We start from the raw sequence: 25,735 nt of genomic DNA, 5'->3' as shown, positions 1-25,735 counted from the left end.
CCTCCTGAGAAGGCTAAAATCCTTTGGAGAATGTAGACCACTATTAAGGACCTTCTATGACACCATGATGGCATCTGTTGTTTTTTATTCTGTCGTGTGTTGGGGGGGGGGGGGGGGGGGCTTGGAAATGGACTGGGAAAAAAATAAACAAACTGATCAAAAAAGCCAGTTCTGTCCTGTCCAGCCCCCTTGAGACTGTTGAGCAGGTGGGTGAGAGGAGAATGCTGCACAAACTGACTGCCATCATGGGCAACCCCTCTCACCCTCTGCATGGGACGGTGAGCGGCCTGAAAAGCTCCCGTAGCAACAGGCTGAAACACCCTCAGTGCAAAACAGAGCGTTTTGCAGGTCTTTTATCCCCATGTCAGTTAGACTTTTTAACAGTTTAATTTGTAATATCTGTCGCACTTCTTTTTAAATCTCTCGTGCACTTTACAGTAAATAGTTTTTTATCCATAGTTGTCTACCAGCAAGCACTTTTTTTAATCTGTTATTTTTGCCCAGCAGGTAGAGAGCACTGTAGCATTTTCTTCTTTTGTCTTCTTCTTTTTAAATTATTTTTATGAATTGTGTATTTCATTATTTGTCCTGCTTTATTTCCTTTTGTTAAATGCTGCTGTCACGAACAAATTTCCCCTCGGGGATGAAATAAAGTATAATCTAACCATGTGACCCGCTATCCCCCTACTCTATATGACTACATAAACAATATGATAAACAAAACAACACTAAAAAACCCCTAACAGAAAAAACACATAATTTATTCACAGCTCCTTCACGTCATATACAGATACAGAACTGATTTTAGGTGCTATAAGTCTTGACAAACAAACTACAACTGGACTGATTAACAGAGGAATACATGATGTGACGATTGTAATTTCACTTCAGAAGAATTTAAAATATCTAAATAAAATAAATTGTATTCAAATTAATCTCAAGTCACCCTCAAATTTAAGAGCTCTAACATTTTCCCTAGTCCTTGTCAAAATATCATCCAGTGGCCAACAGACAGTGTGCTCTACAGACCACCAATACAAACTTCTGAGCCACTATAACTACAACACTCACAAATCTCCCTCAGCTGTTTAGAAGTTATTGTAACAACAACATTTGAGATTTGTAAATATATTAATCACTATATTTTAATTATTTTCTGGAAATGCACAACAAGCAATTTGGATGTTGGTGATTTCAACTAAAGAAGAAATCTGAGATTATATGACCCTTTCCTGTTATTTTAGTTATTATCTTACATGTTGATTCTCTCATCAGTGATTTGATTACCACTGGATATCATCATTATGAAGTTTTCATTACAGTCTGTCTTAAACTATGTGTGCCTCCTCAAGTCAAACTCGTCTTCTGACACTTCCACACTGTTGTCATTCATTTATTATCAGCAGGTTTTGTACTAATAGATACCTCCTTTCCTTATCTCCTTTTCCTAGTTTGGGAACAAGTAATCAACAGGCATACATTTGTCTCTTCTCCTTTTAGGAGCGACAGGTCAGCAAGTGGACGTAGAGCCAAAGGTGTATTCTTATCCTGGCCAGACAGTCAACCTGAGCTGTGGCTTCACTGATACAACTGGGATTAACATTATTGCGGTCAGATACATGATGCAGTTTTCTTTGTTTCAGTTAGGACTTGATAACTTTTTTATAACACTCATATCTTATGATATAAACTTCTAATGAAAATGTCTGTTACATCCTGACAGTGCAGCTCACTGATGTTCAGATTGTTTTGGACTACAACTTTCACATCTGAAGTGAAAATATATTGGCCATTTAGTGAATATGCAGCTTTATACTGTATTTCACAAAACAAATTAGGTAATTTTCTAGAAAAATAAAATATTTGTTAGCTCCTCTCCGATGATGCTGCCCAACAAAACACTCCAGTGTCACTTATCAATGATAACTGAGGCCTGTTGTGTTTCTCAGTCACTGAACACATCCTAACCACTGACCCTGAGTCTGCTCCACCACAGGTCACATGGTGGGGAGGGGGGAGGACCCCCATTGCTTTATTTGCCCCAAACAATGACCCTGAATACCCTCCGTCACCAGTGAAGGGCAGAGTCAGCTTCTCATCCAGTCCTCCAGACCCGGCCAGTCCTTCCATCCAGATTAGTGGTGTTAAGAAAACTGATGAGGGGAACTACATCTGCTTATTTACTGCCAGCCCAGGTGGCAACACAGAGGGCACCACTAACCTGGAAATGCTGGGTAAGTCACTTACATAATCTACATTAATAAAGTGTTCAACTGGGGCGGTGTTTAGCTCACTTGGTAGAGCTGCCGCCCCATGTTAACGCTACAGTCCTCACTGCAGGTGGTTCCGGTTCAAATCCTGCATCGGGCAGCGCTTTCCTGCATGTCATTCCCTCTCTGTCTCCCCATTTCCTGTCTTTCTCTCTCTCGAGTGTACTATTATATTAAAAGCCCCAAATATACTTAAAAAAAAACTGACTCAGGACAATAAACTGTCTTCTACACACTGTCTAGGGTTAGGGTCAGACATCAGCCTGACTTGCTCAGCTGACTCCAGACCCACTGCCCAATTTTTTGGGGATTTTTTGAATAAAGAGCCCATGGCTGATACTGGATCAGACCTCAGACTTATGAACATTAAGGAGAGTCAGCCCAGGAACTACAGCTGTCAGGCCTTTAACAACAAAAGTATGAGAAATGAAACATCTCAATCTTCCACCATCTCTGTCCTAAGTAAGTTTGACATAATATTTTATACAAAATATAAATATATGAAAATTAGATTTAGATGTTTAGCCTACTTGTCAAAGTATCATAAAAAACCTTGTGGAACAAATAAAAAGTGACAAGTGAAAAGAAGTCTCAGTATAAACCACAAAGATCATATGATAGCATATACATACAAAATCTTAACAGTTGCATTTCATGACTCATGTTCATGAATGAATGAATCTAATCATTTCTAGCTATGAATGCACAAAGTAACTTGAAATGTCCAAATGGGAGAAAAGTATGTGTGCTACTATATTCTTGCTACCCAACAGTGCAAGCATATTATCTGTGGACATATGATAATTGTTACGTTCATGTGTGTGTGTGTGTGTGTGTGTGTGTGTGTGTGTGTGTGTGTGTGTGTGTGTGTAAACAGTCTGAATACAATAACCATGCAGGTCAACAAGCAAATCCCAAGACAGGCTGTTGATATGTGGCTCTTGATCCAGTTTGGCCAGCCTGGATAGATAAGTGGCAACAGTGGACAGTGTGGGAGACGCCACATGGCACCCAATCCACTGGTTACCACATGATAGACTTGTAGTTCTCGAGACCGGTCTTGGTCTCGAGACCGGTCTCGAGACCGCTTTTTCGTGGTCTTGGTCTTGTCACGGCCTCGACAGTCTTTGGTCTCGGTCTTGTCTCGGTCTCGGGTCTCTCGGTCTCGCAATGTCTCGGACTGGCAGCGCGGTCTCGAAGGGAATGTAACCTATCCAGGCAGGCAAGGACAGTTTTTTTTTAAATACAGATTTATACGCCCCCTTCAAGTACCAATCACATACATTTTGTGACACAGACGGCGGCGCTTGTCCTCTCACGCTTCCCCTCCCTCCTCCTCCCCCCTCCCCCCTCTGAAGCCTCTGAAGCACGGTCAAGATCTATGAAGGAGGACGCAAAATGTCGGCGAATTCGTCAGTCATCAGGTTCGGTTTTACAGACCATAAAGAGTTTGTTTGCCACACAACTAACAATTGTTATTTTGTTAGATGACTTTAGGACTATAGTCATGTCAGTCCTTAACAGCACTCAAGAGTCAATCCTCAAATAGTGTAGTAGCCTACGGTGTGGTCATGCAATTGCTACACATATTAGATTTTTAGTCAATTGATGAAAACATTTATAGTGAGTTCACACACAAGACATGTACTGTCACTGTATTATTGTGCCTGTAGTTGAAATAATACATTTCTCATACTAAGCAGCTGAACCCAATATGGTGCTTATGTTCTACAACTCATGCAAAATGGCAAAAACAACTTTTTTTTTGGTCTCGGTCTCGGTCTCGGTCTCGAGCTGAACTGGTCTTGGTCTTGACTTGGTCTGTCTTGGTCTTGGTCTTGGTAGTGTCTTGGTCTTGATACTGTCTGGTCTTGGTAGTGTCTTGGTCTCGGTTTAGGCGGTCTTGACTACAAGTCTACCACATGAAGACAGGAAGAGAGGGAGAGAGACAGAGAGACACAGGGCAGACCTCTCACTCTGACCTCTTGACCCAGATTGGAACGTAACAATCATCTATTATCACATCTAAAATGGCGCAGTCCCCACACAGGAGTCCTGTCTTGTGTCCACATTGTCCCATCAAGATCTGTTTTCCATTAGCTCCATCCCCATACAAACACATTTAACTTTTTTCTTCTCCATTATTCTCACTGGAATTAACTCTTCTATAGTCTGACCTTGTACTAAAATCAGTGATCCACTCATAACAATAATAAGATCTGAGTATTGGTTGCTTTAAACTGGAAATGACAGAATAACACAGTGAACAATCAAACACACTGGACACACTGAATGATTTGGAGCAGGACGTTGTCTTTCACAAGGACAAACCTCAGCTTCCTTCTGTCAACTCTCAGTAACTTGGTCAGTTTGTTCTTGTTTCCATATTTCTCTCACTTAATCATTTATCTTTCATCAAACAGAGAGAATAGTGGACGCCTCTGTCACACCATCAACAAACCAGCCAGAAGAGGGAAACTCAGTTAACCTAACCTGTGAGGCTGCTGGCTCTGTCTTCACCAGGAAGTGGATGAAGAATGGAGCAGACCTGACTGAGAGTGACAACATGATGTTTTACAACGAGGGCAGAGTGTTGTCTTTTCTGTCTCTAAAGAAAACAGACAGTGGAAATTATTCATGTATCCTCAGCAACCCTGTCGACAATGTTACAGTTCAATACAACATGACCGTTTACTGTAAGTAACTTGTTGTACACTGTACATTTACTTTTCAATCTTTTCAGACATAATGTCATAAAATAATGTGCATTTTAATGTCAACATTAACGACTATTAACCTCTCTCTCTCTCTCTCTCTCTCTCTCTCTCTCTCTCTCTCTCAGTTGGACCAGAAAATGTGCAAATCCAAGGTCCTAATAGAATAAGTGTGAATGAGACTTTAACATTAACCTGCCTTGCTGAGTCCACACCACCTCCTACTTTCACCTCGAAACTGAATGAGACAGAGACAACATTCACTTCTGCTGTGCTGAAGAAACACATCACAGATGTTTCTGACAGTGGAAAGTACAAGTGTGAAGTGATGAATAGTATAACTTGGAAAACATCATCTGCAGTGCATGAACTGACTGTAACTCTTTCACCAGGTACTAGACAGTGTTGGACGTTCATATTGTTGATACTCTTGCATATTGCATTTAGATGACATTATTATACGTGTGATTGTCAGAAGAGTAGCACTTCATGAAGATTTGTCTTACACACCTTTTCTTCATGACGTAGATTTATTCTCAGTTTATGAGACAACACTGTCTTACTGTAAGAAGCAATACTCCACTCAGCTGCTCTTTAACCCTTGTGTTATGTTCACATTTTGGACCCTTTGGAACTGTTCGGGTCAAATTGACCCGGAACATTATTGTTGGTTTTAAAAGAAATATAGAACTAAATATTTACATAAAAAAACTCCAACATATATTTTCTTTATCTCAGTTCCAAACAATATAGATAACATACATGAATCATGTTTGCAATTAATCTCTGCTAGATCACATTTAACAATGGAAGTGTCATTCGTTTTTTGTGATAAAGTTATAATGTATGTAAAAAATCCACTATAGTAAAGCCTTGGGGTGTTTGTGTGTGTCTGTGTCCATGTAAGTTTGTGTGTGTCTCTGTGTCTGTGCGTGTGTGTGTGTGTGTCCATGTGTGTGTCTCTGTGTGTGTGTGCGTGTTTGTGTGTCTGTAAGTGTGTGTGTGTGTCTGTGTCCATATAAGTGTGTGTGTGTTTGTGTGTCTCTGTATGTCTATGTCCATGTAAGTTTGTGCGTGTCTGTGTCTGTGCGTGTGTGTGTCTGTGTCCATGTAAGTTTGTGCGTGTCTGTGCGTGTGTGTGTCTGTGTCCATGTAAGTGTGTGTGTGTCTCTATGTCTCTGCGTGTCTGTGTCCATGTGTGTGTCTCTGTGTGTGCGTGTTTGTGTGTCTGTGTTTGTAAGTGTGTGTGTGTCTGTGTCCATATACTGTAAGTGTGTGTGTGTGTGTCTCTGTGTGTGCGTGTGTTTGTGTGTCTGTGTGTGTCTATGTCCATGTAAGTTTGTGTGTCTCTTTGTGTGCGTGTGTTTGTGTCTATGTAAGTGTGTGTGTGTGTGTGTCTCTGTGTGTGTGTGTGCGTGTTTGTGTGTGCGTGTTTGTGTGTGTCTGTGTCCATGTAAGTGTGTGTGTGTCTCTGTGTGTGCGTGCGTGTGTGTGTGTTTGTGTGTCTGTGTCCATGTAAGTGTGTGTGTCTCTGTGTGTCTGTGCGTGCGTGTGTGTGTCCATGTAAGTGTGTGTGTGTCTCTGTGCATGTGTGTGTGTCCATGTAAGTGTGTGTGTGTGTGTGTGTCTCTGTGTGTGTTTGTGTGTGTCTGTGTCCATGTAAGTGTGTGTGTGTGTCTCTGTGTGTGCTTGCATGTGTTTGTGTCTCTGTGTGTTTATGTGTGTGTGTTTGTATATGTGTGTGTGTGTGTGTGTGTCTGCGTCCATGTAAGTGTGTGTGTGTGTGTCTGCGTCCATGTAAGTGTGTGTGTGTGTGTGTGTGTGTCTGCGTCCATGTAAGTGTGTGTGTGTGTGTGTGTGTCTGCGTCCATGTAAGTGTGTGTGTGTGTGTGTGTGTGTGTGTGTCTGCCTGTCTGTCAGTCAATGTATTTCATCCGGGTCAAATTGACCCGAACATCCTATGAAGGACATAAATGCGTAGGGGTATTGTAGCATATCATGTCAATATTTTTTTTTTCTTTCACACGTTCTTCACATAAAATAAGCCAAGGCCATGGATTTTCAGGACGAAAAGTCGTATCCTTGTATATTTTTTCTTTTAGTAAAAATTTGAAACGGGTCAATTTGACCCGAACACCACATAAGGGTTAACAAAATATTAGTTTTTTGCTGAAGCATCACACTGCACTGATCAGTTTAGTTATTAAAACAGATGTGATACATTGCATATTTACAAAATGGCATAAAATCAATGTTCTTATCCTATGTTTATTTATAGACCCAACACCAACACCACCACCCTGTCCAGCTGGCTGCATCGCTGGAATAGTAATCGGCTGTCTTGTCCTGATTGCACTTTGTGTTGTTCTTGTGTTTGTTCTTTTGAAAAAAAAGTAAGTCGAAAAATTTATTTTTATTATGACATCAGATTCTGTTAAATGGGTTAGCATGCTATGCATAACAAAATTTGGTATTCCTGCATTATTAAAAAAAAACTTGATGCAAGAATTTAAATAAATTGTTGTAATTACAACAACAACATAATAATATATATATATATATATATATATATATATATATATATATATATATATATATATATATATATATATATAATATAATAATAATAGAAATAATGCTTTTACAGACACAATAGCGACAGACAGAAAAGTCAAAGAGGGACTGACCTGCAGCAAAGGTAAGGACTCATGCTTTATGCTAATAAAGTGTGAGAATCTTTTTCATTAAATCATGGAAAACATACTTGTTGGTTACTGCTAGTGTTATAACTCACATGGAACTGGCCACAGTTTAACAATACCTTGTTCCTAATATTTAGAAATAACAGAGGTCCCCCACCAGCAAACACTGGTAAGTGATTTAATCTGACATTACAGTCACTCAGACGAATAAATTGCAATGATGGACAATCTTTCAAAAAAGTTTTTAGTTTTTTTCATTTTGTTTTATTCTCTGCTTTGCATAGAACAAGAAGAAAAAACATATGTGAACATTTCACCAGTATACGAGACCATAAAATGAACTCTATGATCTTTCCTGTAAGGTACGTTTTAATGTAATTCGTTTTTTCTTTTTCTTTTTTGATTTAAAGAAAAGGGTAGAAACAGTTATAAACATCAACACTTTAATGACCCATATTACACCCTATCCTGCGAGCGAGTGAGCCAGAAAAAGTGATTAGAATACATACTTTTCAATCAGCCTGTTCTGACATGCCACGTGCGACATCGCTCTGTAAAGCAATGTCACCAAACCCTGAAAAATTCACTCACTCTGTCTCTATCTGGACGAAGAAATTAAAACGAAATTAAATAAATGCTCAAAGATGTGAAAAACAACAACCAGGAAATTCCAGGAATCTCTGTAGTGAAGCCCTCGTCTCTTCATGTAATAACTGCGCTTTGCAGTTTTTAAGCTTCTTTAAGCTCTTTGCTTCTATTTAGGAAGCAGAGATAGTACTGCCATTCCTCCTAATCAATTTATAATTGACATGGCCTCATATGTTCTGAAATCTACTTTAAAAAAAGAAAAGGCTTTTACATTAAGTAAATCTCATTCCGATTTACTGAAAAAAACAAGAGAGAAGAGAGGAAGTTTTCAGTAACTTCTGTAACCACCTACTCACCTAATTCACAAACTATTAAATCTATTTTTTTTTAAACAAAAAAACATATTCTTAGCTTTGACCCCAGGTTGGCAACAACATTTAAAGATCCTCCTCACTTCTCTGAGAGATCATCTGGATCATGCAGATTTTCAGTTTAAGTCCCATATGCACCAACTTCCGTTGTGGACGCTGTGCTCAGTGTAACAACACTGTTCAGACAAATTCTTTCACTCATCCACACACAGGAAAATGTTTTATATTAAGAGTATTTGCATCAATGCACATTGTCTATTTGATACATTGTCCTCGTGGACTTGCATATAGGCAAAAATTTCCAGACAACTTACTGTAAGCAGAGGATCAGTGAATATAAGAGTTCAATCACAGGAAATGACAGAGATTATCCTGTTGCTGTTCATTTCAATGACTTTAATCATGACATCTCCACTTTTTTGGTTTATAGGTATTGAAAGGTCTGTTTTCCAAAAGAAGTGGGAATCACGATCTTCTAAACAACGTGAAGCCTACTGGATACATACACTAAAAACCCTTGCCCCATGTGGCCTAAATGATGAATTATTATGAATTGTTCTAAAACAAGCTGGAGAGTTGATGCTGTGGATAGACTTACCAATGTTTTCCTTTTACTCGAGGCACTAATTTAGGACAGAAGTTATGTGAATAAGATGGAATTACTCCTTTTAGCTTCTCACACATTATATAGGCTACAGTAGTGATTATGTATTATGTTTGCCCAGGTTAGGTTTGGTGCAGTTCCTGTCATACCAAGCCTTGATTTACCACTTTATAATTCACTAGTTGTATTAATATGCAAATCTTGGAATGGTATGTGAACCTTGTATTTAAATGTAAACCTGATATCAGAGCTGAGTGATGTACCTCATTTTCACTCACTGAGAGTCTCTCATGGTAAATAGGAAGTCTTTCCTGTATTGTGCAATTTAGTCATCATTTCTAATGTTTATTATATTGATTGTAGTGTGTTATAGCATTTTTTTGTGATCAACTGTTTATTTCATTTGATTTGGTTTAAAAATTCCCGGTTCGTCATATCTGGACGAACTGGGAAGAGAACAGACCCTGGTTCGTCCAAATATGACGAACCGGGAAGAGGAGCTTCGAGAAGCTTCCGCTATAAACAAGCTTGAAAAATAGACTTATTTAATTTTTTTGGGGACAATTTCGCATTTCGGGGCTTCAATACAAGATGGACATTACATACAAGCAACATGGAGGTATTTGGATGTTTTTTGGTGTGTCTTTTTGTTACGAAGACAGTTGGTATCCATTTGCAACCGTTATATGGACATGCACTGCTACGCCGAGACCCCCTGTAACTCAGAGAAGCCACGGATAACTCTGAAACTATCCCTTTAATAAATATGTACCTATGTTAAAGACAGTGTGTAAGTGTTTTTTCCTTCTTTCTTTTCTTTTGATGCTCTCTGCTCCACCTACGCACCTGTTAAAGACCGCTTTGGTGTGCACAAGACTGTTTGTAACAAAGGGTTTCATTAATAACGTTTAGTCTGTCTTGTTGTATTTCTGTTTATTCAAAACAACCACTACACTTGTTCATTCCTCTCCTACATTTTGACAATGAATGTTTTTGAACATGTTGTTTAATTGAAAATAAACTACCTATTTGCCTGTACCCAATACTTAATTGTCATGTATTATTCCCTTTACACAAAAGGAGATGAAATATGTCACTACAATGATGAAGATTCTTTTTCACCTGCATCATGTCATGATAAACAGTTATGACTGATGTTTCTATTTTCACCTGGCTGTGCCATAAGGAAGAGCAGCTATGACCCACTCACTGTCTGATAGTGATGGACAGAACACATGAAATAACAGAAATGAGAAAAAAAATCACTGGCTGGTGTCACTGATGCTGATATACCCTAAAGCCATTTCAAAAGGTTTCAAAAGAAAGCGCGGTTGCTTGTGGACAGAACATAGAACCGGGAACATATGTTCACAGTTTTAAAAATACCCGGGCTCGTGTGGACTAGGCCTGAGACTGTCCTAATAAATGACTCATGAACAGGACCTTTACCTCCGTGCTGCAGTTCAAACCGTCTTCAAACCCCTTCAGCTCTGTGGTCAAAAGCTGCAGTATGTCTCCCTGTTGTGGTGAAATGAGTTGGTGCAAGTTATGTGCAAGAAGAGAACAGGAAGGGTCAACAGTACATTGTAGATTACTTCCTCATACTGCCTTCATACTTGAAAACTACACTCTTGCACTGAAATCATCAGAGGGAAAGACAAGGAGTGAAAAACATATCGTTCTTTTTGTTGTTTTATTTGGTGATACTGCAGAGGAAATGGCAGCAGCTGTGTTAATATACACTGTCATCATTGGAGCCATCACAGGTGAGCTCTCCAAGCTTGTTACAGCGAATAAAAGAATGTAATGATCTATATATCTACTGAAAAATTTGTGAGTTTTCAAAAAAAACCAGAAAAGCATTGAAATGTTACTTTTTTCATGGATTCTCTACCAGTTTCACTAATTTGAGCTGTGCTCCTGCTGCACCTCCTCACTAACTTACTTGTGCTTTTCCAATCTATATACAGACAGAGCACACCTATTTTCATGTTTGTTAGCAGTGACAGACTGGCACCAAAAAGAGGCCACACATTACACAAACACTATGTGTGTATACAGTATATAGCAGTGATCATAATAATGATGAGACAAGAAAATGCATTGATCTCCAATAGCAGGATTTGTACAAAGACTGGACCATAAATCTTGATCCCAGGGCAAGCAGCCCTACTAGGTGAGCTATTACCCCAATGTATTATTGTGTTGTCAGTTTTTTAGAGTTGGCCGGCTGTAAACAGCTGGCCCCAAACAACATTTTTTTTTTTTTTTAATGCAGCCACATCAGCACGGCTGCATCTTCACGCGGCCACCTGGTCACGTCATCACACGGACACCTCACAGCGGCCGCATCATTACACAGCCGTTGTGGTAGCCTATTTGCCCATATTGCCCTATGGCCAGTCCGTCACTGTTTGAGATTCTTTCTTTCAAATCTGCAAGTATTTTTGTGACTTAATTTCACTTACAATTTTTTTATATTAGAGGACAATTCCAGGCAAATTCAACCTGGGGCTATAATTTCCTAATATTATAGGTCTAAAAGAATGAATCTGAAGATTTTTCTTTTTAATTGCTCCTGTTATGCAGTAGTTCTGTCTGTCCCTGCATTGCCCCAGCAGCATACGTATAATGGGAGTGGACGGACGGATCTTAGGCTGTTTAGGCTGTTCACATCCCACAAAACCACTTTTTTTCCCCCACTGACAACGTCAGATGGTGATTCGAATCGAACATACACTGAGGGGTTTGTTTACTTCAGGAGATACTGGGCTCTTAAAGCAAAAACAAACTGATTAAAGAACAGTTTTTACCCAAGAGCTGTTGCTGCCCTAAATGCCTAAGTAAATGTGCAATAGCCTATGTATGGTGTGTGTATGTGTGGGGGATCCTTTTTTTTTTTTTTTTAGAGTTTTGAATTTATTGTTTTGAATTTATAGTCTATTACTGCTGTATTTATACTTTTGCACCTGGGATTTGCGACCAATTTCGTTGTGTTTGGGCAATGACAACAATAAAGTCATGGGCCCTAATTTCTTGGCGCAACTCAGGGTGGCGCAGCGAGGCGAGCCCTGACGCAACTGGCGAAGTGGTATTATCGTCCAGTGCAACAAGGTGCGCAGCGGATTCGGTAAATTGGTAGACTGCTGTGCGCTGAGATGGGAGTGGTCGCGCAGCAGGGGGAGGTGTCGACAGATTCGCCGTGGCGCAGTGACAATTTGTTGCCGATAGACCGCGCGGAGAGTGCGCCGAAAGCTCGCCAGCTCCAACCTGGTCTAATCTCAGCGCAAGGCGAAGCGCAGCCAGCGCAGTGGCAATTTGACTGCCCAGCGCGCAGTGCATACACGTCACCAAGACCCCACAGGCAGATTTCCACAGTTCCAGGCACATTTAAATGCAATTAACAATAATAATAATAATCATCATCATCACAATAACCCCTATTTATTGTATCTGAATCAGCACATACACCTATATCTATATAGATTGTCCCGTCACACTGATGGCAGATCAAAGGCTTGCGTAATGGAAACTCAGCCTGACTGAATTAACACAGATGAAACCAGGGAGGGACTGAGACAGCCGTGGATGTCCCAAGAGCAGGTGTTGACACTACACACTGTGCCGTTGCAGATTATCAGCTATTTATTTATTTATTTACTTATTGATTTATTAGGGGCCAGCGCCGCATCGTCACGCGACCATAACAAATAAAACTGAAAACAAATAAACTATCATCTCTCACAGCAAACCACAATCAGCCTCGGCATCATAGTGAGCAGATATTCACATCTCCCCTCTCAGGTAAATTCTAAAGAAAAAAGAAAAAGAGAGACGCTCCGTGATGCCTCCTTCACGCACAGCTGTTTGTTTATGTTGTGATCTGTGCACACGTGTTTAAATATAGGTTAGATAGATAGATAGATAGATAGATAGATAGATAGATAGATAGATAGATAGATAGATAGATAGATAGATAGATAGATAGATAGATAGATAGATAGATAGATAGATAGATAGATAGATAGATAGATAGATAGATAGATAGATAGATAGACCTGGATAACATCATAACCTCCTCCCTCCCAGACTACTTTTGCATCATCAGCCCGTGAGGTCTGTTCGCGCGACCGGACACTGCCAGCTTGGACCGGACCAGAACATCAGTTTCCTCCCGTCTCACTTGCTCTGACAGATTGAGAGCTGTTGCCCAGTAAAAAAAAACAAAAAACAAAACACACACACCCCTTTTCCATTTATAAAGACACTCATATTTAGTAACCTATATTTAAACACGTGTGCACAGATCACAACATAAACAAACAGCTGTGCGTAACGGAGGCATCGCGGACTATGATGCCAGGCTGATTGTGGTTTGCTGTGAGAGATGATGGTTTATTTGTTTTCAGTTTTATTTGTTATGGTCGCGTGACGATGCGGCTCAATAAATCAATAAGTAAATACATAAATATAGCAGATAATCGTGTAGTGTCAACACAGCAGTAATCCATCCTCATCTTTTATCTGTGCAGCCTTTGATCTGTCATCAGTGTGACGGGACAATCGATATAGATGTGCTGAATGTCTATGCTGTAATCTGTAGGTGCTGATTCAAATCTTCTCTTCCACGGTGAAATCAAACATCCGCCTTGCGCGCGTGGCGGATTTAAAGGCGAGGAGAGGAGCTCATTTGATTGGTGAAGATCTGACTCGGCTGTGTCAAACCCACTCCACGCCTTCTCTCCTCCCTCTATGCCATTTGCGCCGGTGGGAGGGAAGTAGGCGGGATGCGCTCCGCTGCGTTTCGAAGTAAAATTGCAATCTGCTCCTGACCACTCCCCGTTGGCGAAGCGAAGGCGAGGCGCAGGCCTGATCCGCTCCGCCTGCACCTAGTTCACGAAATTAGAGCCCTATAGGTCTAAGGGGGCTTTCACACCTACCTCGTTTGGTCCGGACTTTCGGACTTTCCAGATAGTTTGGATCAAATTGACAGGTGTGAAAGCTCCCCCGGACCACGGTCCGGACTAAAGACCGAGTCTTTGGTCCAGCCTCAGGAGGTGGTCTCGGTCCGGACTATTCTGGACCAAGGTCCGCTGCTGTGTAGTGTGAAAGCATTTTTTTGGAAGGTTCGAACTATCAGACCAAATACAGGAAATAACGTCAGATTCGCACGTGCCGAAAATAGTAAATAAACAGAAAAAAAGGAAAGAGGAGCCGCGGCAACACTTGGGGAGAGGAGGAGATCATATTATATCCAGATTTGGTCAGAGGGATGGGTGTGTCAGTGTAGGCTACACTTGTAAACGTTTACACGAATTAAACAGTAAATCCCCAAACGATACATGCATTTTTTTTATATCGCCTATTTTTTTATTTGACCCGAATAGCCTATATATTTTTTCCGCCGAAAAAAGTCTGAAAAAGATGGATATTTATCAGCGGGTGACACCAAACAACGTCTGCCCCAGCAAGTCAGAGCTTTTATTTCTCTCACACTCACACACAAGTGACCTGGAGAGATGCAGCCGCATCTGACAGGAGGATCGCGTGTGCGCATAGCGTGTGTGTCCTCCACTACACAAAACAGCTGATTGCTGATCGCTGCCGCTCTCATCAATGAGAGCATTTTCGTCGCGGCACAACCCTCTTTTTTCTCTCCTTTCATCAGCTCTAAACTCACTCTTCTGCACCGCGATTACAAACCACAGCGTGCTTTCCAGCAGTAGGCTATTTTCTTTTTTAACACATATTTTTATTTTATTTTTTTCAGAGCACTTTCTATGCTCTAACGTCAGACGCACGCTCATCCGTCATGACGTCGGTAGATCCTTTAGTCCACTGTCATAGCAGTGTGAAAGCGAACTTTACTGGACTATCCACAAGTTTCCGAACGTCATCTATGGTCAAAACTGGCTTCCGGTTTGGTGGAATTTTACGTTTACGTTTCCATGGTTTTCGGGCGTTGTCATAGTTGCGGTAAACGCATGGATCTATTAATGCTGGCTTTTAACACAGATGTCAATTTGTGTGATATCCACTGTTAAAAGCTGCTGTGATGATCCATGCGTTTTACAGATTTTCATTGGAGGAAAGAAAAAAAAAATCCATGCATTTACCGCGGCTACTGAAACCATGGAAACGTAAACATAACATTCCAAAACCGGCAAAACAGGCTACGTTTTGGACGTTCGGAAAAAGGTGGATATGGAAACAATGTAAGAAAAAAAAAAATTAAGTCCGGACCTTGGTCCGGACTATTAGGTGTGAAAGCGCTCAACGTCTAAGATCCGTCCGCTCCTATTATATGCTGCTGTGATGATGCAAGGACAGACAGAACTACTGCATAACAAGAGCAATTAAAAAGAAAATATTCAGATTCATTCTTTTAGACCTAAAATATTAGGAAACCATAGCCCCAGGTTGAATTTGCCTGGAATTGTCCTTTAATAAAATAATATAAGAGGACATTATAACTATGAAATTGACCCTGTCAGGGTTTGACAACATAAAAACAAATAACACAACGTTTACAGCTCAGTCCTCTTCTCTGCCATTTGAATGTGTGTCTGTCTGTTGTTAATGATTAACAGCAGTGCATATTTTAATTTTAAGGGAGTGTTTTTTCCCTGTGTGAACTTCCGGGAGAGTTTTCTTGGAGAATTGGTGACTGATAATCTTCTCCTGAGTGGGCAGTAAAAATCACTCAAATATCTCAGACATTTACATGTTTATCTAGACATGGGCTTGTTAGTTTCTGTGCTAGTGGAGGTTTCAATAACTTGACACCATACCAGAAGCTGTGATTGATTAGGGAGCCCTGTTGATAGAAGTTATGACCTGCTCACAATGAGCTCACAAAAGAGTGGTCAATATTTAGGTATGTTGTGATACTGAGTTCCTACTGTGTGCAGTGTCTCTCCCAGAGAGAGAGAGAGTGTGTGTGTGTGTGTGTGTGTGTGTGTGTGTGTGTGGGCGTGTGTGTGTGTGTGTGTGTGTGTGTGTGTGTGTGTGTGTGTGTGTGTGTGTGTGTGTGTGTGTGTGTGTGTGTAAAACTCTCACTCATTTGGGGTGTGTTGCAGGGCTGTGGAGTAGCAGCCTGGCCCATTGGGGTCTGCCCTCTGAGGGGCTTGTTGGTATTGGAGGTCCCATATTTTAATGATTTACTCATTTCAATAAAGACTTATTTATACACCTACCTGTCTCTGTGCTGGATACCCTTTTGCCTCTGAGACCAGACAGGTTAATAAAGGTGGTGGCAGCTTTCTGCTACCTCTAGAGACCTCAAGATAAAATTAATTACTGTAAATTACCAATGGCTTTCTTATCCTTTCTGTGCTATCATTGGTGAATGAACAGATCAGGAGTGAAAAACAAATGATGTTTTTTCTTGTTATAATTAATGAAACTTCAGATGACATGGAACAAGCTGTGATGCACATCATCATCCTGAAATGAGCTCTGACCCAGCAGAGTTCTCTCATTGCTGAGGACGAGATACCAATTCACCTTGAAGGAATTCATATTAGTCTAAACATGCTAATTTTTTGCTAAGAGATGAATTGATTAGCATCAAAGGTTAAAGATCACAGTTACTGCACAGAGCACATTTTGGCCAGAGCTCAAGAATTTATGAGATTATAATGATGTCCCATCAGACAAAAATGATGAAGTGATGTTAATCTGTATATAAAAGGGGAACTTCCCTGTAACATAATTAACACTGTCTTGCTAAAGAAACATCACAGATTTTTTTTTAAACTTTTTTAACAACAACAAAAAGATATTAAACTCATGATAAAGTGCATGAAACTATAAACAAAGTAATTTGGTGGCCCAGCTCACCCTCTCTCTCACACACACAGAGAAATCAACAGGTGTACATACAGTTTACTGATATCCTCACCCATAACCATGTGACCCACTATCCCCCTACTCTATATGACTACATAAACAATATAATAATCAAAACAAACAACACTACACAACCCCTAACCTTAATAAAAACAGAAAAAATACATCATTTATTCACAGCTCCTGCACATACAGTATTTCACATGTGTCATATACAGATACAGAACTGATTTTAGGCGCTATAAGTCTTGACAAACAAACTACAATTGGACTGATTAACAGATGAATACAACTGTGATGTGGCGATTGTAATTTCACTTCAGAAGAATTTAAAATATCTAAATTAAAAAAAATCTTATTCAAATTAATTTCACCTAACCCTCAAATTTAAGACCTCTAGTCCTTGTCAAAATATCATCCAGTGGCCACTATAACTACAACAATCACAAAACTGCCTCAGCTGTTTAGCAGTTATTATAACAACAACATTTGAGATTCGTAAATATATTAATATATTTTAATTTTTTTTTTCTGGAAATGCACAACAAGCAATTTGGATGTTGGTGATCTCAACTGAAGTAGAAATCTTGAGTTATCAAACCCATGAGATGATATGAACCTTTCTTGTTATTTTTCCAGTACTTTTTTAATTTACCTGTCGACTCTCTCATCAGTGATTTTACACTGGATAACATTATGAAGTTTTCATTACAGTCTGTCTTAAACCATATGTGCCTCCTCTAGTTTATTCTGGACAAGTCAAACTTGTCTTCTGACACACTGTTGTCATTCATTTATCATCTGCAGGTTTTGTACTAGATACCTGCTTCCTTTCCTATCTCCTTTTCCTAGTTTGTGAAATAAGTAATCAACAGGCATACATTTGTCTCTTTCTCCTTCTTTGAGGAGCGACAGGTCAGCAAGTGGACGTAGAGCCAAGTTCCCAAGCTTCAGCAACTTTGTTCAGTTCCTCACACGTGAAGCCAGAATCGCTTGCAACCCAATAACATCTCTCCATGCTCTCAAGCCAAGTGAAAATGAGAAGAACAAGGTTTCAAGGAACAGAGCTCCTGGAGCAAAGGTGCTAGCAACAAACTCAGGTGAAAAAACTGTTGTTTCCAGTTGTGCTTTCTGTGAGAAGGCAGGTCACAGTTTACTCAAGTGTTACAAGTGGATGAAACAGTCTCTGCACGTGTCAAGTTTGTCCAGGAAAACAAGTTGTGTTTCGGCTGTCTGCAATCCGGCCATCGCTCGAAGGAATGTGAAAGGAGACAGACCTGCAACATATGTGAAAAAGGACATCCAACTTGCCTCCATGATAATCGCACTAAAGACAGAAAGACGCTAACAAAGGCAAATGGAGCAGCAGGTAACTATGACAAGTGGAAGGACGGAAGTACTGAACGGCGACAAGACAAAGCAGTAAGATCCTCATTTGAGGCAATGTCAAACAGAGTCATACAAACATCAAAGACACTCATACATCCACTATCATTCCGGTGTGGGTGTCAGCCACAAGTGAGCCTGATTGTGAAATTCTTGTGTACGCACTCCTAGATACACAGAGTGACACAACCTTCCTCCTTGAAGAAACTGCAAAGGCTCTGCACACAAAGAACGAACCAGTTCAGTTAAAGCTGTCCACCATGGCTTCAAGAAACACCATCGTGCCATGTCGAAGAGTCACTGGCTTACAAGTAAGAGGATTCTACTCAGACAAGGTAATACCTCTGCCGGTGACATATACAAGAGACTTCATACCTGCAAATAGAGAACATATTCCCACACCAGAGACGGCTAAAGTTTGGCCTCACCTTGAACACATTGCAGCTGAGATAGCTCCTCTTCAAAGTTGTGATGTTGGCTTGTTAATTGGCTACAACTGTCCTCAAGCTCTCGTTCCAAGACGGGTGGTGCCTGGTGAAGGAAATCAGCCATTCGGATTGAGAACAGACTTGGGCTGGAGCGTAGTAGGCTATGGCAACTTCCATCTGGATTATGGAGACGCGATAGGATTAAGTCACCAAGTTGTTGTGAAGCAAGTCATTCCAGATTGTCAGTTGGCTTCAGACGTCACAAGTGAACTGCGTTATGTCTGCAGAACACAGATCAAGGAAGTAGTCTCACCTGTAGATGTCATCAAGGTCCTGGAGTCTGACTTCATCGAAAGAGCTTCAGATGACACAAGCATCTCCCAAGAAGACCTCCGATTCCTGTCACAAATGCAAGGGAGCATCAGGCTAAACGATGATGGTCACTATGAGATGCCGCTACCTTTCAAGAAGGAGAGACCTAACTTACCAAACAACAAGGTCTGCGCCATCCATCGTCTCAGATGCTTAGAAAGGAAACTGAAAAGAAACGAACAGTACTACAAGGACTACAAAACATTCATGGATGACATCATAGCTCGCGGAGATGCAGAAAAGGTTCCTGAAGAAGACATCAACAAGACTCCCGCATGGTACATTCCCCATCACGGGGTGTACCATCCGCAAAAGCCCGGAAAGATCCGCGTCGTCTTTGACTGCTCTGCAAGGTTTCAGGAGACTTCCTTGAACGACCATCTGCTAACCGGTCCAGAGTTGACAAACAACTTGGTCGGAGTCCTTTGTCGTTTTCGTAGAGGTCCTGTGGCGATAATGTGCGATATCGAGCGCATGTTTCACCAATTCTTTATAAAGGCAGAAGACCAAGATTACTTATGTTTCCTTTGGTGGGAGGAAGGAAATCTGGAAGCTCAACCATCTATCTACCGGATGAAAGTCCACCTGTTTGGTGCAGCTTCTTCCCCAGGCTGCGCCAACTTTGGACTAAGACATCTTGCTGATGAAGGACGGGGAAGATTCAGTAAAGACACAGTTCAGTTCATCAAAAGAAATTTTTACGTTGACGATGGGCTGGCAAGTGTCACATCTCAAAGGCAAGCCATCCAACTAGTGAAGGAAGCAAGAGAACTATGCAGCACAGGCAAACTCCGGCTGCATAAGTTCATCTCAACTAGTGAGGAAGTCATGGCCACAATTCCTAAGGAGGAATGTGTTGCGGCTGCCAAAGATCTGGACATGGCGCTGGGTGAACATCATGTGGAAAGAGCGCTCGGCATTCAGTGGTGTGTGACCTCAGATGAATTCCAGTTCCGAGTAGTCGTCAAACAGAATCCACTCAACCGAAGAGGAGTCTTGTCCACGGTTGCCTCAATATTTGACCCGCTCGGATTCGTGGCACCGTTCATCCTGGTAGGGAAAAGAATTGTCCAGCAGATGTGTCGCGACAAGCTCAGTTGGGATGACACCTTACCTGACGACCTGCGACCTCTCTGGGAATCCTGGCTCCTAGACCTGAAAAACCTGGCTGGTGTGAAGATCCAGAGGTGCTACGTCCACCAAACTTCGAAGTTCTGCACTATGAGTTGCATCATTTCTCCGATGCCAGTGCGTCAGGATATGGAGAGTGTTCATATCTCAGAGTGATCAGTACATCGGGTGAAGTGCACTGTACTCTAGTCATGGGAAGGTCAAGAGTTGCTCCCACTAAGGTGACCACCATACCGAGACTAGAGCTATCAGTGGCAGTAGTGGCGGTCAGAGTCAGTGACATGCTCAAAAGAGAGCTTGAAGTGGATTGTGTGCAAGAAGTCTTCTGGACAGATTCAAAGATTGTTCTGGGCTACATCAGTAACGAAGCCAGAAGATTTCATGTGTTCGTAGCTAATCGTGTAGAACGCATCAAACAAAGTACAGAATCTGCACAATGGAGGTACGTAACTTCGGAGGAAAACCCGGCAGATCATGCCTCAAGAGGTCTCTCAGCGGACCAGCTGCTAACATCTAACTGGTTCACAGGCCCAGACCTGCTTTGGCAGAAAGAGTTACCAACTGGAGATGTCAAGGTGGGAGAAATCCCAAGTAGTGACCCAGAGCTCAAGAAGGCCCAAGTTTATGACACACAGGCAAAGGAGGTGAGGTCACTGTTGGATCGCCTACACAAGTTCTCTGATTGGTCAAGACTGGTGAAAGCCATTGCTAGATTAAAGCGCCTCGCTAGAGAAGTCAAAGGTCTGATGTCACGGTCCTGGGAAGCCACAAGCCTAGAGGAAAGGAGGCAAGCACAGTTAACCATAAGATTGGTTCAAGAAACAAACCTCTCTCAAGAAATCCAGTATCTCCAGCATCACAAGGAGACACCAGCGAAGTACAAGCTGCACAGACTAAATCCATATCATTAGAATTGGAGGCCGCTTGACTCATGCTCCCTTACATCCACATGTAAAGCATCCCGCGGTTCTTCCAAGAGACAGCCACATCTCATCATTGCTGGTCAAGCACTATCTACATATCTACAAGTGCACCAAGTGCAGGAAATTCAGAAGAGGTTTGGAACAACAAAGGATGTCAGATCTTCCTGTAGACCGAACAGAAGCTACACCACCATTCACTTTCTGTGGCATGGATTGTTTCGGTCCGTTTTACATCAAGGAAGGGAGAAAAGAGTTAAAGAAGTACGGACTGTTACTCACCTGTATGTGCTCCAGGGCAATTCATATTGAAATGCTCGATGACTTGACCTCGGATGCCTTCATTAATGCCCTGCGTTCATTCATTGCCATTTGTGGAGCAGTGCGGCAGATAAGGTGTGATCAGGGGACAAACTTCGTTGGTGCGAGGCGAGAGTTTGTTGAAGCATTGAGAGAGATGGATCAAGAGGAACTTAAGGAGAGGGGATGCGAGTTCATCTTTAATACCCCAGCCTCAAGCCACATGGGCGGAGTCTGGGAAAGACAGATCCGCACCATCAGAAGTGTTTTGATGTCTATCCTAGAACAGTCTGCCAAACAACTTGACTCCTTCTCTCTACGAACATTTCTATATGAGGTCATGGCAGTAGTGAATAGCAGACCGTTGACTACGGACAACCTGAATGATTCATCCAGTCCAGAACCATTGACACCGAACCACATTCTGACCATGAAGTCCACAATCATATCACCTCCCCCTGGGAAGTTCGTCAGGGAAGACCTTTACCTCAGAAAGAGATGGCATCGAGTTCAACTCCTGGCCAACAACTTCTGGTCACGTTGGAAGAAGGAGTATCTTTTAAGTCTCCAAAACAGACAAAGGTGGACTAAGGACCGCAGAAATGCACAGGTCAATGACATTGTTCTTCTGAAGGATGATGGGATACCACGAAACAAATGGAAGTTGGCCAAGGTCATGCAAGTTCATCCTGGGAAGGATGGGAGAGTGAGGACACTCAAGTTATTACTCAGTGATCCAACGCTGGATAAAATGGGAAGACGCACTTCCAAACCAGTCTACCTGGAGAGGCCTATTCAGAAGACGGTCACACTGTTGGAAGCATAAAGACCACAGTGTACCATTCTCTCACTCTCAGTGTTATCAACTAGTCTTATTGATTATTATTGATTTGTTACATGATAATATTTGAAAGTAATGTTTACATACACTATATATGTCTCCCATAAGTCGTTCTAAGAAAATCACTGGTGATTTGGTGGGAGTGTAACTGCCTACATGTCAGTTTAATTAATTCTCATTTATGTATTTTTTAGTTCCTACCTGCCCTTTAGTTGAGGGGGGTGCATTGTTTTGTATTTGTTTCTACACGGTACCACTTTAGCGACACACCACCTGGCAGAGCATGGCAAGGGAGAAACAACACGGTCGGTTGTCTCCACACTCGGTAAAGTTGATGTAAAGATAAAGAGTTACGACATTAATGTAAACAAAGAAGACGAAGACAGAAGAAAAGACAAGATTCAGCCCCTTTGGTAGTGTGCAGCCTACGAGGTGTGTTTTATTGGTGTGTATGTGTAATATTATTAAGCTGCAAGCTCTGAAGTAGCATATGTATTTACCTGTCTATTTGTTTACTTTCACTTTCTTTAGTTCTCACGGGTCGGTCGGTGACTGTGAATAAACCCTGTTTTTAAACAAGCTCGGGTCTCATGCTTTACTACCGGGAGGAGCTACAGATAGGATACGATGTCAATACCTTCGGCGCCAGCGCTAGACACAACAGCGCCACTCCGAGTGTCTACAACGCAATGACAACACCTTAAAGTGTGTCAGGCCTGCTGAGTGTGATCATGAGTGAAAATTAAGCCATGTTGATTTGAGTTCAAATTTACAAGTCTTTTTGTCAACAGCTCACAAACGCTAAGATCGAAGAGGCTAAATTGTAAATAAGTTCACCAGGGGGCTTACCCATCCACTGTAGTAATTTTATACACAGCTCCACTACTTCCTGAACTTTAGCCAGCGCTCTACTTCCTGTTTTACATTGGACAAACTGATTAATCAGGTGTGTCTGACGACCTCTTAACAATGGTCAGACACACCTGGATTAATCAGTTTGTCCAATAATGTAAGACAGGAAATAAAGGAGCTGGTTTACGATCAGGAAGTAGGGGAGCTGTGCATAGAGCCAATTGGTAAGTGTCAAAGGTCACAGGGGTCAAACATCAAAGTGAATCCAGCCATTCCTGCTTTTTCCTGACAAAACACACATGCTTTAAGTTATCATCATGAAATATAAATATGTTGTATATCAGAGAGTCCTCTATCAGAATATTTTGGTCCCGTTGCTCTAGGGGCCCCGGGGGGCCCCGGGGGGCCACTTGGCTTTCCCATGCTCCCACAGAGTTGGGTCTCGGGGTGATGGATAAGGGCCTCACCATGAGTCCACAGGCCAAGTTTCAAGTGATTTGGTCGGTTTCTATGGAAACGGCGGCCTCAAGGATACAGAGGAATGCGGCTGTTTGAAGCCCCGCCTCTCGAAAAGTAATGGTTGCTTGTTGCATTAATTCTCATCTCTGTGTCTATCCCATCATAAGCTTCTCAAAAGACGTTTTAAATTGTGGCATAAAACTTATTCCCAATAGTGTGAAGTATGTTTTCTCACAATTGATGCACTACCAATTGGTCAGCATGATGTTACAAGCCCTGCTGAAATTTCCACTTCTCCTCTGATAGAATCAGTCACTGAAATCACATTTCACTTGTTGGTTAACATTGACATTGTACAGATGATCCCTCAGAAAGTTCTTGGTTGTCATAAGTTTCTGTTCATTCAGTGTGTTCATGGAAAAAAACATTAAAAATGAAGCATTTTGAATTTTGTCCAGTTAGAACTTCCCCAAGACAAAACCTGTTCTGCTTTCTGAACCAATTAAATCTTTTGTATGCCCTTGTAAACACACTGTATCCAATAGCTACAGTACAGCTCAGTTTGTATAACAATTAAACTACAATTGTTGCTCGTGCTACGTAGTTGCTCTTCCCTACTCACATATTATTTTCCTATTGTTTTGTGGCTTTTAGACATGCTGATAGGGGGAGGGCACCTTATCATCTTATCACATGACAACTGTTACTGGCAAACTGTAATCTTGTCCTGAAGTTCCGCATGCTTGCCAGCTCTATAACACTCAGAGTGCTTATTGCTCCTGTATGTATCCAAAAAAATAAGCAATGGCCATCTCATGGAGATTTTTTTTTTTTTTTTACTTTTGGCCATAAACTCTTGGTCATTCAACAGCAGTTGGAGAGAAATACCTTGTTATTGCTTATTTTGGCATGCTACTGATTTTGAATTATTGTAGCCACAGACCATCCCTTCATGGAAAAATGATGATGATAATAATAATACTAATAATACTAATACTAATACTAATAATGATAATATGAAACTGTACTGATAGAAAGATGATATGTTGAATACATCCAAGATTTGGCTGATAACTGACAAGCTGCAAAATTGAATCTCAACTAAAATCACACTGTATACATGAGGAGTGACATATTACACCAGACCACTGTCAAATAGGCTCAACATAACACCTGAATCAACTTGATAAAAAGAATAGTTTCATTAACATGACTTATGTTTGCATTGACTGTACAGAATATGCTGAAAAAAGCGAATAAAAGCTATTATATATCATAAAGTGCAAACTAATGGGGCAACATTGTTCCTTCTGCCCTCAGTCATGGCAATAACTGCCATTGTTGGTTGATTATTAACTATGCCTGCCTTGGTAAACTCAAGCCCAGATTAGTCCTCCATAAACAACAAGAGGGAGGTGCAGGTTACCCTGACAACATGTTAGCTGCTTCTGGCCTCGTCTAACGTGTCTTAAATCTGATGTGATCATTACTTGCGAACCTGAGCATATTGTTGTTCACCATTAGCACCTGACGGTTGAACAGGAGCTGTCCTCTTCTGCATGTGGGCATCATATGTAGGGGGGGAGGATGCTGCAGCAGGCCTGTTGCTCACATTGACCTGAGCGTACTCTGAAGTGTTGCTCTCTGGCCCCAGGTCAACCGTCCCACCATCCCTGTTCCGGACAAACCTGACGTCGGCATAGTTCAGCTCCTGGAAAAGAAATAAAGACAGTGGTGATCCTACTGCTGCACCAGTCAGAGTCCATCAAATTATGTATTAAATAATCTGACACTGAAAATACTTAACTAAATAATCATAACTGCACTCTAACGATAACACTCCTTTTTTAAAATTCCAAATCTTCCTGTTAGTAAAATTTTCTAAATATAAATAAAAACATTGACACAAAGAACAATAAGTAAAACAAAACTTCAAAGATAACACA

At 41.2% G+C, this 25,735-nt stretch overlaps 1 protein-coding gene and 1 pseudogene across 2 annotated transcripts in view; one reads left to right on the top strand and one right to left on the bottom strand.

Annotated features, from left to right (window-relative positions):
* Nucleotides 1-25,735, top strand: part of LOC146986570 (cell adhesion molecule CEACAM5-like) — a 363,100-nt pseudogene that overhangs the window by 44,911 nt on the left and 292,454 nt on the right. The gene's annotated exons all lie outside the window — the stretch shown is intronic.
* LOC146986577 (cell adhesion molecule CEACAM8-like) overlaps nucleotides 25,276-25,735 on the bottom strand; it is a 79,640-nt gene continuing 79,180 nt past the window's right edge. Inside the window, exon 6 of the mRNA XM_085780401.1 lies at nucleotides 25,276-25,500. Within this exon, the coding sequence (XP_085636527.1) occupies nucleotides 25,276-25,500 (225 nt within the window). The remainder of the gene's footprint in view (nucleotides 25,501-25,735) is intronic.

The sequence above is a fragment of the Trachurus japonicus genome, chromosome 6 (genome assembly GCF_045865225.1).
Source record: "Trachurus japonicus isolate A0001 chromosome 6, Traja_1.0".
Taxonomy (NCBI): Eukaryota; Metazoa; Chordata; class Actinopteri; order Carangiformes; family Carangidae; genus Trachurus; species Trachurus japonicus.
The sequence above is the reverse complement of the archived record's forward strand: the minus strand, read 5'-3'. Positions and strand labels throughout refer to the sequence as shown.